This window comes from Ixodes scapularis, unplaced genomic scaffold (genome assembly GCF_016920785.2).
Source record: "Ixodes scapularis isolate PalLabHiFi unplaced genomic scaffold, ASM1692078v2 PGA_scaffold6__148_contigs__length_123643588, whole genome shotgun sequence".
Taxonomy (NCBI): Eukaryota; Metazoa; Arthropoda; class Arachnida; order Ixodida; family Ixodidae; genus Ixodes; species Ixodes scapularis.
The window spans coordinates 91,689,813-91,705,109 of record NW_024609881.1 but is presented as its reverse complement, the minus strand read 5'-3'; the positions used below and the strand labels follow the sequence as shown (position 1 = coordinate 91,705,109).

The window sequence follows — 15,297 nt, the reverse complement described above, 5'->3', positions numbered from 1 at the left end:
CCTTTGTTTTTCGAGAGTTTTACAACTGACTGAGGTAATTTGGTAACATTGGCCATAGCGGGTCTAACCACGTGACGGCATAACCTATGGTGTCATCTCGCTGAGCCTGTTGACTTCACTTTAGCTTCGCTGTCGTCGACACGGTATACGGCCAGTACGGCTACGCAACGGCCGCGGTTTCGTCAATTCAGTTCCGTTCAGTTTATTTTGCTCACGGAGAGAGGGGGAGAACCTTGCGATGGTCTTTTTACACCAAGGTCCACTCTCCAACGTGACATAGGGATGTGACGTGACCTCAGGCCACGTCATGTGGTCACGAGACGGTCAAACCACGAGCCCATACTTGTGTACATACCGCTAGCAAATTGCGCTTAAAGGATACTTGCTGGGTACATCGACTATAGCCGCACTTTTTTCTTTTTTGTAACCCTTCTCTGGTAACGCTATAGTGCAGTGTTGGCGGTAACGCAGTGCATGTAACGGCGTTACTGGTTACGCGTCACTTTTTCCGTAACGCATTACACGTTACTTCCTTTTTTAAACAGTAACGGATATACGTACTTAGGTTAACTATTTGGAATGACAGGTTATGGAATCTTTCTTATTGTTACTTCTTTTAGTCAAGACTTTTAAAGAAAAGTACACTTCAAACTTTTTCGTCTTGTTTGAGGGCGAAGTTATGAATTCTTGCACAACCTTTGTCTCGCTGTGCAAAAACGATCTAACCGTCAATGGCCGGCAGGATAGACAGTCGCCATTTAAGATTAGCGCAAAAGTAACACGCGTTATTTTTACCGGTAATGGTAACGCATTCCATTTGTGTTGAGGTAACAAATTCGGTAAAGCGTTCATTTTATGTGCACGTGACCACTAACGGATTTCGTTACTCTTTCTTCGGTGACTCCTACAACACTGCTATAAAATGTCAAGTCTTCCTACGTATTCCAGGTTTAGAAGCGCCTCCGAGAGTAGCCATTTTTTCGTAGTTCGGACGTCTTTGTCCTACCTGTGTGGATAGGGTATAGGCCAGTCAAGAGCGCTCCCCTGGATGGCGAGCACAGATACTGGATGTAGTAGTTGTTGAGAATGATTCCAGAAGCCGCCAAAACGTCCAGGTTTGGGGTCGGTATTTGGGGATTTCCGCGGAAGCTTGTGTCCGCCCAACCCTGCGAGGTTAAGTATTAGGCGTTATTCAATTAGGGTCATCCGTATATAGTGAATGTATAAGTTCCTCACCCGTGTGAAGCGACCTACCTCGAGCCGCACAACAATATTCGCTTATGTCGGCACAATATTGTTCGCAATATATGCCGAGCATCCCGTCCTTTCCATCGTCCCACTATCTCGCGAATATCGTTTAAAAACTCGGGCAGTACTGGCACAATATCCGTCGACTAGTGGCAGCGTCGGCTCAGTACCCGCCGGACATCGCGTATATCGATCGAGTAGTGATAGCTACGGCTGAGCATCTGCCGGGCATTGCGTATGTCTGTCCAGTATCGGCGAAATGCCAGTTTTCGCGTTTTATGCTTTCTCATTCAGCGTTACACGTTATTCTACTGGCAATAATAATCCCTGGAGAAGAGGAACAAAGGAGACAAAGGACAAACACAAATCTCCAAACACAGTTATAAATGACTGGTGCGCGACCGAAAAAATCCGCCTGGTCCGGGTATCGAACCCGAGACCTATCCATTTCCAGTGGAGCTCTACAAACTGAGCTAACAAGCTTGTACTACGCTGGCAAAGTTACTGTATCTTTTACAGCACTCCGAGCTTGCGGCGCACGACTCCACAGGATGATTTCGAGAACCACGCAGTCCTTTGAAGGGAAATGGCTCTACTGGCCGTTAGTAGGCGCTGTTGCGCCTACAAACGGCCAGTAGAGCCCCTAACTCCTGGGCCGCGAAACGGTTTGAGTGGCCTCTCGTTACGTAGTACTATATTTCTCTATGAATTAGCCTACACTGTTATCAAGGAATTGAACACGACCAAGTCGGGACGTGCTATATGAATTCACGGGTGAGACATGGTTTTATAAAAACAATATTAATTTTTCCACAATACCTTGTAAACTCAAATTTGATAAAAACATCACGCGTCTGACATTCTATACTAATCTCCAATAAAAATGCCTACGATAATAGCTTTTTTAATTTGTATTTAGGCAAAAACATGCTTTCAAAACGGATAGTGGATGATCCTGTTTGTAATTGACAAATTTCCCTGTTTGCCGATCTCCCAGGAGGCGTCAGGAGCATCGTCTCGCTCCAGTTTCTTTCTTTTTCTATTTCGGCCGTTGGTGCTATGAAACTATATGATCTGATTTGATTTAACTTGATCTGAGATTAACCAGATTTTTTTTGCTGGGGCGGCGTAAAGATTTGAAAGGTCCAACTAATCAAAACTAAAACAGCACGCTGAAGTTAAACAGATATATGGATGTTTGTCTTCTAATGTCCCCCATTTGTTATCGTAATCACGAAGGTGTGTAGCGATTTTTTTTTTTAATCTTAAGCAGCGAATTGGTCACATTATTGTCTTACGCGCCCACCACTTTTCACCTGTCTCCAAGCTGGCGGATGTTCTTTTACTGCTTTATGGGTGTGTATTTTTAACATATTTATTAAAACAAAGAGCTCATTGCTACGTGAATGCGGACTTCATCCTGAATTTTTCAGGGGCGGCAGGTAGTATACGAGCAGAAAATCGTTGCGTTTTGTAGGGTAGCGAACTTAAATTTGTTAATGAACTTTTTTAATTAGTCGCCTTCCTGGTCATGCTCATATTTCAGTTTTGAAGGCTACCACTGTGGAAGGCTAAGTCAATTTACGGAAGGTAAAAAAAGGTTATCGGCTTGGAGATATTCGCTAACAATCATTTCACCCTATTCGGCTACGATTTGATAGTTGTGTGCAGTGATATTTTGTTTTGTTTTATTTCACAGCCGATACAGTGCAAAGTTTGTCGGCGAGTATCTCCGATCCGGTGGCTTCTGTTTACCTTACGTAAATTGATTTAGCCTTCCACGGTGGTACTTTACAAAATTGCACCTTCAACGTGACCTGTATAGCTACAAACTAAAAAAAAAAAAAAATCAATGAATTATAGTTATTTTTCTACAAAAGGCCGGTTATTTGATTTTATAACATCCGCCGTAAATCAATCGCCGATCGCTGAAATCAAACAGATCACTAAAATTAGAGCCGAAAATTAAGGCCACTTTTCTTCAACGTCATTTTCACATCGGCCGTAAATGCTCAATACCGCGCAGTCATTGCCGGTTCAGAAATGGTATTCACAGCAAAACGGTTTGTGCAACCACCAAACAGAGGGAGCTTAGCTGCATTCTGCATCCTTAGACCATCGCCTTTGTTAAGCGCCGGCTCGACCTTCCACATGTTCTGCCGAAATCGAGAGTATCAAAATGGTGCCGGCACAATGTTCCCTATACGACGACAATATCGGCGTATTAGAATGGTCCTCGCACAAGTTTTCCGATCCCACGCGCATATCGGCTAAATACGCTTGATTTTTGAGAGGGAGATAGGCCCCAACCTGACCTTCCTTCCCGGAAACTTCGGAGAGTACCCAGCGCCCCCCCCCCCCCCCCCCCCGCAGTCGACGCCTATGCTTCGGGGAGTGGGGGGGGGGGGGGGGGGGGAAGGGGGGAGGAGGAGGAGGAGCAGAATGTCTCTCTTGAAGTTTCCCGGGGGTGGGGATATGACCCCCCCCCCCCCCCCCCTTTCCAAAGCGTAGGCGTCGACTGCGGGGGGACTGGGGGCTCTCCGAAGTTTCCGGAAAAAGGGGAGAGAAGGGGGGGGGGGCAGGTTGTCTATCTCCCTTCTCGAAATTCCGCCTATACTCGGACATCGAGCGAGTCTTTCCATGGCGCCGTTTTTATTTTTCATTCCTGCAAGCACCGCCCTAGCAAGCGTTGTGACAAGGACTCCCTGCTCGCATGAAACTTTCTCTACATGCTTTCTCGAGGAAACACAACAGTTCAAAAACGACTTGCGAAAGGCACGGAAAACGAAGGTAGGAGAGGAGAAAGCAGACGGATTGCTAGAGAGGAGAGGAAGGTGTAGTTTTGTTCATCTGTTTTTCGCCTTTTCAAACGAAAGAGTCGCAATGACGCTTCTTCCTTTTTTCAAACTCTTTCCCTCTCCCTTGTTGACTTAATTGATTTTCTTCCTTAAGCTCTTTCTCTCTCTCTCTCTCTCTTGGCGTGGTGTTGGTCAGTTGCCCGTTTGAGTTGAGTGCGTAATGCCGTCCCACTGAACAAGAATCAACTTGCTGTCTGGCGTCTGGCTCCCGGCGTGGACTTTTGACATGGAGTCGACGGCTGCGTGCACGCTGGCTACACCGTGTTCTGGCGGGTTCTTGTGGAGGGGCGAGACCATGGTTCATCCCTCCGCGCTACAGGGGTGCAATACCATTGTTTGGCTCTGATTGGTGCTGCCTTGATGGAGAAAGAGAACTCCTCGGTCTTTACAACCGGAATAACGTTTCTTTGCAGGTGTTGAGGACTGCGCCCATAGTCAACGGATTGTTCGGATGCCCGTTGAACGTTTGACATTGTTTACGTACTGTTGTAGCTAGAAGTTAAAACATCGTCTCTTTAAGAATTGCTATCTCACTTTGTTTTGGCCCTTGATTTAGGATACGTTCCGAGTTTAGCACATGCTTTGTTGTAAAAATATCCGTACCTCGCCTAGACATCCATACCACGCCTAGAGCAATTTTGTTTTCATTTCCTATTCTACTTTGAATTTTTCTGAGTCCACGCTGCACAATGCGATCGTTGCGGCATCAAAACAAAGGTCACGCTTAGATTTTTTTTTGTTTTTTTTTTTGTTTAATGATTGATACTTATTATGTAAACCATCAATGCCAGTCTTGCCCTGTGTTTTTTTTTTCACTTTTAGGGTGTACAAAAAAATTATAGAGAAATGCCTCGTGAGGAAGCTGAAGGCTCCAAACGAAAACGATGCGTGGCCGAGCTGCTCTTCATCGGGCGCGAGGTCATCACCCTGTGGATCCATCACTTGCGAAACCTCGTCCATTGAAAAAATCGCGAGTACTTCAAGCATCTCGGCAGCCGCCGTAACTACTGCATCCGCAACCTTGCAAATGATTAGCAGCGCCTCGGTTTCTAGCCCTCAAGGAGTGCAGGGACGACGATACAAACCAACCTGGATGCTCACCTACAAATGTCTTCATTATGATGCTTCATTGAACAAAGCGTTGAGTGAAACCTGTCGTGCTGCTTACGAGAGGCGGGTACCTTTACCAAACACATCGAGGGACAAGGACTCTTACCTTTCTTTTGGTACAAAATGGCTTTTCGAACTGGAAGAACGTTTTGCAGAGATTTCAAAGCCACGAGGTCTCCAGTTTTCATTAGGCAGCCTTAGCCTTTAAATTTGCTGTAAGTAAGGGTGTAATTGTTGCTCCTTGTTGCTTTAAAGCACAGCAAGAGAAAATAAAGGCCTCTAAAAGGCACTTTTAGCCATAGTATCTTCGTTGCACTACTTGATATGTCAAAGCCTAGCAGTACGTGGTCATAATGATGCAGAAAGCAACGTAAGGTAGCTTCTGAAACTACGCGGAAATGACATACCAGACCTGCAATCTTGGCTATGCCGATCTGGGTACAAATGCCTTTCTCCTGAAATGTTTAGCAAACTGTTAGAAATGATGGTTCACGGTGTTCCTTGCTCATTGACAAACGAGGTTCACGAAGCAGGACATTTTTCCGTGATAGGGGATGAGACAAACGATGTGTCGGTCAAAGAGCAGGTATCTATTTGCTTTAGAATCGTTACAAATAACTTCAAGTTGCAGGAGTTATTTTATGGTATTTATAACGCAGCAGACACGAAAGCGACCTCACTCTTTGCCATTCTCAAGGACACACTCTGCTGTTTTAGTTTGCCGATTGACATGTGCCGTGGGCAGTGTTACGATGGTGCCGCAAACATGAGGGGCCAGCACAATGGGTTTCAAGCGCTCATGAAAGACGAAGAACCACGAGCGCTGTACTTGCACTGTATGGCGCATGTTCTTAATCTCGTGTTACAGGACTTGAGCCACAATGTGAACATGTGTCGTGACTTCTTGAGCATGATAACTGATCTCATAAGCTTTGTAACGTCCTCCACAAATCGTGTCGGTCTGTTTCAAGCGCTGTATAGGAAGACGAAAATATAAATTTGATAACATTTTGTCCCACAAAGTGGACCCTCAGGGCTGCTTCTTTCTTGTTAGTCCTTCTTAATTAGAGAGGGCTTATGGTATTTTTCAACTACTTAGCATCTGACGAGAGGTATGACGCTGGGGTCAAGGCGAGCGGATTCCTGATTGTACTGTCGAAATTTGGCACATATTTCACGCTAAAACTGCTCTTCTTAATATGTTCTTCTTTGTAAACTGTAAATACCGTATAGCAGAAGGTGAACCTGAGATTTAACCGACCAGAGAAAATAATAACAGCCGTTAGGAAGAGTTTAACAAAACAAAAATTAAAAAAAAAAAGATTTTCTCCGCTTTGAAACGAGACATCTGCAGGGGCAGCTCAGGTTGATGTTGACGAACCATCTGCTCCAATGCAGAAAATAAAGAAATATGACGCGCCGATATGATAATGGATCTGTAGGTCATGTACACCCGTCCTTTGACGGCATGTATCAACAGCGCTTCCATGAGATAGTTGACGCGGTACACGCCTCGCTAGACGAAAGGTATCCGCCTTCGACGTGACAGCACATGGCTCACATTGACCGGTTTGTAACAGGTAAAGAAGACGGCAGAAACCTATGCGAGTTTTGCGGAACATATCTTGAACCTGGACGCCTTGAGCTGTGCCGCGATATGCTCATTAAAAATTGCGAAGCAACGGAATATAACAATCAGCGGATTTCAAGATGTTCTAAGGGTATTATCGGGCGCAAACTGCAAAGAGTTAAGGGCGCTCTTGTCAGAAATGGCTACGCTGGTTAAAATTGCAATTATCATTCCTGTTACATCATGCACGTTAGTAAGATCGCTTTCCTGTCTCCGTCGCATAGAAACGTATATGAGGTCAACCGTGGGACAATCCCGCTTAAATTATGTTGTACTTCTGCATTGCCACAAAAATCTCACCCGCAGAATAAAGCTTAATGGCATTGCAGATGGCATGTTAAGCGATCAGCTGTACCACAGAACACTTTTTTCGTTGAGGGCTGAGCTTTGTGAAAAATTAGTGTCCGTATTTTTTTACGAGGGTGGAGTGTTGGGCGAGTTGGTGATTTATAATGGTTAAAAACCGCAACAGAACAACGGACAGAATGGAAGAAACAGTGCTGTGTCTGTGTCTTCCTTTCTGTCCGTTTCGTTTTTTTTTTTTTTGTTTATATAACATGGAGGCTTACACGCTCGTCTTTTAGTTTTGTTCCATTGCTCCGTGAGTCGCTTGTCCATCTATTAATGTGGCCTTTCATATAAGAGTGTCTGCAGTTGTTTGTCTCCCGCTGAGTTCGTTTTTTTTATATTATATAACTTTTGAAAATATGTTGGTTGTTTCTTAAATTGTGTATACTTCCACATTTTCTCTTGATTTTGTCGATAATATCAAATAGTGTTTAATTAATTGTGTCATGCTTGCGTTAGGCTAATTCGTCAAGTTATTATCTCCACAAAGGTGACCTGCAGTGACGTTTTGTTTTCTCTTGCATTTTATAAATATAGCATTTTGGGCTCATTTGCTGTACTTATAATAATAATAATAATAACTTTATTTTCCAAATGAATAGGAGGGGCAGAAGGGAAAAAGCCTCCAAAGGAGGCTTGACGAGCCCGAAGCCCCATACGGTGACAGGCAGCAGCACAAGAAGAAGAAAAAATAAAAAAATAAGCGCACACACGCATATACATAAGAAAGACAAAAAAAAAAAACTTCATCAGAATTATTATAAACACTACAGAGTAGACACTGTTGTAGCCCTAAAAATAATATTATACAGTTCAAACAAACCAGTAGATAATAGGTAACATAGTAGGCATCGATGAAGAATCACAAGCGCAAATAGAATGAACGCAAATCTTCAGTTGATATGGAGTCTAAACAAATTTCGTTGCTGGCGAGGTAGTTGAGCAATTTAGGTATAGTGTAACGTAGAGTTCGTGTACCATAGTTTGTCTTACAGCCGGTAACCTTCCAATATTCCATGTGTCGGGTTAAATAGACGTGATCGTTCGGCACTAACTCGGATAAGTCTGACAAGAAACGCGTATTTTTTTTGTTCTCGAGTTTTAAGCTGATGCATAATCTATAGTCATAGAGGTTAAATATTTTTAGCATTCTGAACTTTTGAAACAAACCCTCACTATGGTAATCATAAGGCACATTACAAATAATTCTCAATATTCGTTTTTGCAATAAATGTAGTTTCTGCAAGTTTGTGAACGTCGTGTTACTCCAAATGAGGCTACAGTAATTTAAATGGGACTGAAACAGGGCATTGTATATTAATAGTTTCACGTTAACGGGTAGAAAGAACCGTGACGGTATATTAGTCCTATAACACGTGACAGTTTTGTGGCTAAGTTTTAAATGTGGTTATCCCATGACATTCATTCTGAAAAAAATACTCCGAGAGTTTTAAAAGTGCTGACGATTTCTATGGGGACGGAGTTCAATACGATGTCTCGCATTATTATTACACTCTTGTTTTTTGGCCGAAAAATTATGGCTTTTGTTTTCTTGGTATTAATGTTCAGACCATTATCTCGTGACCAGGCGTACAATTTAGACAATGTTAAATTGGCGACATCGATAAGTTCATCGCTGCTTGTGCCGGAAAAAAATATGCGGCTGTCGTCAGCATATATTACAAATTTTGCCGATGGATTTATATTGACAATATCATTTATATAGATGTTAAAAAGAAATGGTCCAAGTATACTCCCCTGTGGGACGCCAGACTTAACTGGTTTGATATCAGATGAATATTTACCAATGGAAACATACTAAATAGTATGTTTCCATTGGTAAATAAATAGAAATTAAATAGTATCTGGACAAAAATGTCAGATGGAAATTGGAAGCAATGATGACATGTTTACCAGTTATAATGTGAAACTGCTTGCAAGAGCACGTTTGTGAAACTGCTTGCAAGGAGCGCTACAACACGGGATGGGAGAGGGGGAGAAGGAGGTAAAACTGGAGATATAGAGGTGAAAGAGGGAAATTTGAGAAGGAGGGGAGTGCGAAGAAAGAAAGTGGCAGCATATCCCTCGCCCCCCCCCCCCCCCCCCTTTTCCCCCGGAAAATTTAAAACTCCACGCCTATGCTGAAAAACCATACTACGAGACATAGCTTTTACTTGACGTAATCACACCATGATTGTATTCAACATTTGTTATAGCCGAGAGAAATAAATTTAGTGGTATTAAATGTACGCTTCAGAAGGTTCGTGCTCAGCAGCGAGATCACCACAAGGGCGGCAGGTGGGACGACAGCGCGAGCTATGTATGGTGAGGGACAGAGTGAGAACAACATGGCGTAACCCGATATACGCAGAAACGCTGGCTGCCGAGCTAAACTTTCTCACCCAAAACTAATAGAAGCTAGTAAGCTGCTGCAGAAACAGTCGAAACAAAACGAGATGCTCCCCTTGCTCTCAAGTGAGCTTAGCCCCACCCGTTTGGATTTCATCAGCAATTTGCCGGGAGAATCGGGCCTTATGTTGTTGTCTTTTAAAATCGCCTATTGAGCACTGTGGAGACGTTAAACCGCTACAATTTTGCGAAAATAGCACAGGATAAAATAGAGTATTTGTTTGATTTTTGTGAAATATAAAAGTCACAAAGAACGGGAAAATTACAGAAAAAATATTTCGCCACATTTTGCTCTTCAGATGCCTTTCCAGCCGAAATAACTGGCTACTTGTTCACTTAATTAATACTTTGGTGTGAGCTAGTCAGTTTATGTTCGTTCGAAAGTATCAGAAGCGAAAAAAGCAGACATAGAAGGAACACATAAAACATGAGCGAGCGCTAACGTCATTTAGACAATCAAACAGACTCTCGCATAGCGCACATGCGAAAGCACTCCCGAGGCAACAGCCACCACTTCCGATACGAAAGCTATTACAGAGTTGACAAAAACGATTCAACTATTTCTTTTGTTTCTTCTCCTTGTTATTAGCTTTTATTTATACACTTGGTTAAATCAATAAAAGAGGGTCACTCCCGCAACGCAAGCCATGTGCCGCAAAGTCCCCCCCCCCCCCCCCCCCCCCCCGTTTTTTCACGGACCCCAGGTGGACGCTCGCGCGCCCTTTCATTAAAATAACGCCACGTGTGTACGATATAGTACGCTTGCAGATTAATCGGATTCATGCATTTCATAATTTTTATCATTTTGCCTTTACTTGATTTTATGATTTTTATTTGTGGTAAGTTTCATAGAACCTGTATATCAGACAAAGCAGTGTCACGTGCGGATAAAGGAACAAAAGGTTGTGAGCCGAATTTTAAACAAAAAGACGAGGCCCGAAAAACCTCCTTCCTGTGATTTTCATCCCTTCGGTCACAGTGATATACTTTCTAATTGCATTCACACAAGTGCTGAACTTGTAAGCGCAAATAAAGATGTGTACACTAAGGACAGGTCATGCATGTGGCTATTTAACTAAAATTTGGTTGGGAAACCAAGCCAATGTTTATTTTACTGCATGATGAAAAGAGTCCGAGTTGTTCAATTATTCAAGAAATCCTCGATTGTCCCCTCCTCTTTGCCGAATAATATATTGATCTTAGCATATGGTACTAGTCAACATACCGAGAAATAAAGTTAGCATGCAACCCTCCAAGTCTCCAACCCACCCCCCCCCCCCCCCCCGCTTTTATTTTTTATTTTTTGCCAAAAAAAAAAAGGTTTTGTGAATATGAATTTTAAACTAAACAGAAGCTTCCCAAATTATATTCATCCTTCGCGCAAGTTAGGGACAAAATGTACGAAAAAAAATGCCTTCCCAAAATGGGTTCCTTGATGACATCGTTCCAGCTCTACAACACAAGATGTGAAATTCGAAACTTGAACGTTATGGCTCATTCAAAGCATTTGCGTTGACTGCGTTGCGTTTCGCTTAGACGCACTGCGTAGCCCTGGCTTACATTTCGACGCGAAGCGCCGCCTGAGTTGTAATCAATCTCAAGCGGTCGTAACCCGGTTAGTCGTAATCAATTCGTTTCAAATGAATTTTGATTTACTCCAATTCATAGAAAGGGAGACAGGACAAAGAGCTACTCAACGTAGCTTGGAACGTTCCTGCATCCCACACATACTTTGACAAAATTGTCAGCACGTTCACAAGCCAACATTATGCAACGTAAAAGATAAAGAACTCAAAAATATTAGATAGATACATACCCTAAATATGCAGCTTTTATAGAATCAAGACTTTTCACTCTAGTTCTGGAGAATATATTTGTTTTATTAGATTTTTTAAATATTTTCTAAGTGACTATTTTGTTTAATGAGTTCGTTAAGGGCGGATGGTACAGCATGCTGAAGCCTTGCGATTCATAATTAGTTTACCAATTAAACCTCAAAATGTCTGGATCATATGTTACGTTACAACCAAAACTACACCCAAAGTGCGGGGAGAATCTACGAGCAGCACGAACCAGGTCATCGGCCAGAAAGAAGATGATGTTTGGCGGTTTAGGGGCGCGCACCACGACCATAGATGCTTGCAAAGAAATGGCGGTGAGCAGCCTGCAAGAGACGCACCCGACGGCGTTATCATTGACAAGAAGTGAATGTTGCCCTAAAATGTGCTCGCCTATCCAACTCGAAAACGCACTCAATAGAACAAAGGGCAATTGAAATCTTTCTATGCCGTCACTGAGAGGCTAAAGGAACTCAGGGCCAGCAGAATCCTTGGCATCCTATTATTGCTCCACTACCAATCAAAAAGTGGCAGTTTTCAATAAGGACGCTGAATATCTTTTTCTTTTTTTAAGTTGTTGGTTAGTATTTAAAGCGCACGTTCGTCTGCTTTTTTTTTTTTTCGGGGGTTCTGGTGACGTCAGAACTCTGAGCCAATCAGGGCTCGGCTTTTTGACGTCCCCACAACCACTGCAAAAGAACCAGACAAAGTTATGCTCTGCATAGGCTATGGTAAGACCAAATAGAGGTGTCCGAAAGAGAATAGAAGGGGGGGGGGGGCAAAATTGTACTCGCGTTACTGGCGCATCTCGCGGAAGGGACACTGTCGGCAACATAGGTTTCCCTTTACATCCACGAAATTGGATCAAATAAAATACTTAATGGCGTGTAGATTTTGAACGTTACTTTTATTGCTCTTCTCAGACGCGTTGTGCGTAATATGTTTACAATACAAAAAGTCATATATTTAAGTTTAGGAGGGGTAACACAGACGTTATTTTTTTTCGAAACCTCCGCCCGACGGCGCCCCGAGGTGTACATTGTAAGACGCAGAAGGAGGGGCGTGTCATGATCTTTGAGTATATTGGTTAATAGGGAAATCGGCCACCCGTGACTGCAATTTCGAGTTTATTAGCTGGCTTAAAGCCAGTAGATTGAGTTATCGCCATACATAGGTAATCTCAGTTTTGACTTGAGTGGTCCTTTAAAGTAAACCGGAATACTGTCGATGTCCTTCTAAAATTAACTTCCTAATACGGTGAGAGTATTTTGGTATCAAATTGTAAAACCTATTACTTGTAAACTATACTGAATAAAATATGATCTATAAAATGTTGGTATAACTTAGATATTTAGAAACAAAATTTAAATACAAAATAACACAGCTACGTTTGCTTTTTGTAGTATAGACTCTTTTCTTCGGAAACGCCACCAGGCGGTGTTCAAGTCTTTATCAAAATAAGGAACCACCTTTACACCGCTGCCTGAAACGACGATGGAACATGTAACCACCAATTCTCCCGGCGAATGCCAAAAGAACCAAGACGCGCGATATATATGTTCAAATATTTCGAATATTCTTTTAAACCAACTTGTCTCCTCCAAAACGATAGATCCTCCTGCCCAAGGCCCTCGGTAAATATTGCTTTCTAGCTCTGGTGACATAAGCAAGCTCAATAGGCTTGCAAAGACGAAGTGTCCGGAAGTCGTTTAATGTTTAATTAAACGACGATGTTAGTGTTTAATTTTAATTCGAACAGATTTTTGTTATGAACAGAAAGGGGGTTGAGAGTTACACTTTTAATCATCGACTTGCCTTTCTGTGGCTTCGCGGCTCTCTTGAGCCGAAATAAATATCCTACCATGCAGTACACGAGTGCCGTTTTCACCATGCATTTATCTGGGTCATTAGATGAGGCTATAATCATCTTCGTAATAGGCTTATTAACTCAAATTCGTTAATAAACTTTTTTTTTAAATATTGGTTTCAGGGGGTCATGTCGCACTTGAGTCACTGATGGCAATTACAATTAGAGGCCAGACCGCTCAAAAGAGTTCGCAAAGAGGTAATTGTTTCTTCGACTCGTATTGATAAATAAAGAGGAAATTGATTTTTAGATACTTATTGATAAATGTTGATGTTTTTTAACGCGATTTCAAAATTCCTCACAAAAATGACGCCGCAAGCTCCGATTACAATCACGCTTAAAAGAGTGACGTAGCGGTTCCAATTATGTCACTATCGTGGCAGCGTGTCTCTCGGTGGGTAAGCAAACGACTCAAGTGACGAGGGAACAGAAACGACTACGTAACTCTTCTAAGCGTCACTGTGGGTAGGACTTCCGGAACGCTTTCTTAGCGCAATTGGAATATCGGGCTAAAATACGAAAAAATTAATCAATAAATACCTAAAAAAGTTACATTTATTTTTCAATTTTTTTCATCTGGTCGGGCCTCTTATTATGGTTTCCGTTAATACTGTGTTTCAACATGGTTCCTAAAGCAAATCAATAAAAAGTTAATTGGCACATTTTATTTAATTATTTATTATTATGACGATTATTCCCTCATTTAATTTCCACCAAGCCTGATAAATACATTGGTGAAGACGACACCCGTCTTTTGCCTTCTTTTATTGCTTTTAATTTGTTCGAGCTCAAATCAAACATAGGAAGATGGTGAGAATACGTTCCAAATATATTCTTGAAACAATTTCGTATAAATCATGCAACACACACCCGTGCATATATACGGGGTGGATAATTTTGATTTTAAACAAAATTCTTAAAAAAAAAAAAAAAAAAACAACCTTGAAAGGTTTACATGTTGTGTGTGCAGGTGAGTTATATGGCGAGGGGGACATAATATAAGGTGCTACTCCTCACTATAACTCGCATGATTAACTAACGTATGTTAATTTACTTTCTAATTAAGGAAAATAAATATATGGTTTCCATTAGAAACGTGCAGAGCTTAATTGAAAACCGCCTACTCAATCAATTTTAGAAAAATACGAAGCACGTGGTAAGTTACGGGTCGTCCTGAAATTTACATTCAGGGAGGTCCAAAGAAGTGGATGATAATCGTCTCATCGGCCTTTACGTCCCGCTAACGTTGTGCCTGTTACACGAGTTACACTTTAGCGCTCCCCCGCGCTTCAAATATTTCTAAATTTTACTGAACTTATGGTTTTCGATTACGCTCGTGAAGGTTCTAGTAGGGCCCTCGTGTTTATGTTCCCTAGTTAAAATAGTTAATTAACCCGTCTGGTCATTTGAGTTAATGATTCAACTTATCACGAGGATCTGTTTGTTGATATGTTCAAAATCTGTTTGAATTGGAATCAAACACCCTGTGTATTACAATGAATCAAGTCATGCCGCAAGAAACAGAAACATGAAGCTTACCACCAGAAACAACCCTTCGAGTCCCTCATGTCGGGTTCCGTGTCAATTCCGTGGGCTACTCAACCAGGTCACTCTTTAAGAAGAACTGAAACGTTTCTAGCACGTAACATAAGCTGCTTCGGTGTACAGGATGCGGTATAAATTTGCATCGTCGATCATGTGTTCGGTTTCGGAGTTTAGTTTCAGCTGTGCGTCCATGTAGCTGCACAAGGGCTACGTAGGATGCGTTTATGCTATTCGCTTTATGCCTCTCCATGTTTTCACCGTTAGTTTGGGTTAGAGTAAATAAAAGGTCGTTTTCTAAGTATTTCCTATTTAACTGTGCTACGTTTTACGGCCTATTCTTTATTGCATCGTGCATTAGGGGCATTAACGATTTATGGACAGATTCATTAATCAGCGTGGCCTCGTAGCACAGCACAAGGTAAAAATGCAATGCAGGAAAGAGTA

General features: G+C 42.1%; 1 protein-coding gene across 1 annotated transcript in view; it reads right to left on the bottom strand.

The window, feature by feature from the left end:
- Positions 1-14,876, bottom strand: part of LOC8041902 (arylsulfatase B-like) — a 46,160-nt gene extending 31,284 nt beyond the window's left edge. The window contains exons 1-3 of the mRNA XM_029970610.2: positions 14,848-14,876; positions 11,677-11,767; positions 1,007-1,166 (exon numbers count right to left, since the gene is read on the bottom strand). Of these exons, the coding sequence (XP_029826470.2) occupies positions 1,007-1,166; positions 11,677-11,767; positions 14,848-14,876 (280 nt within the window). The remainder of the gene's footprint in view (positions 1-1,006; positions 1,167-11,676; positions 11,768-14,847) is intronic.
- Between the last annotated feature and the right edge of the window lie 421 nt (positions 14,877-15,297).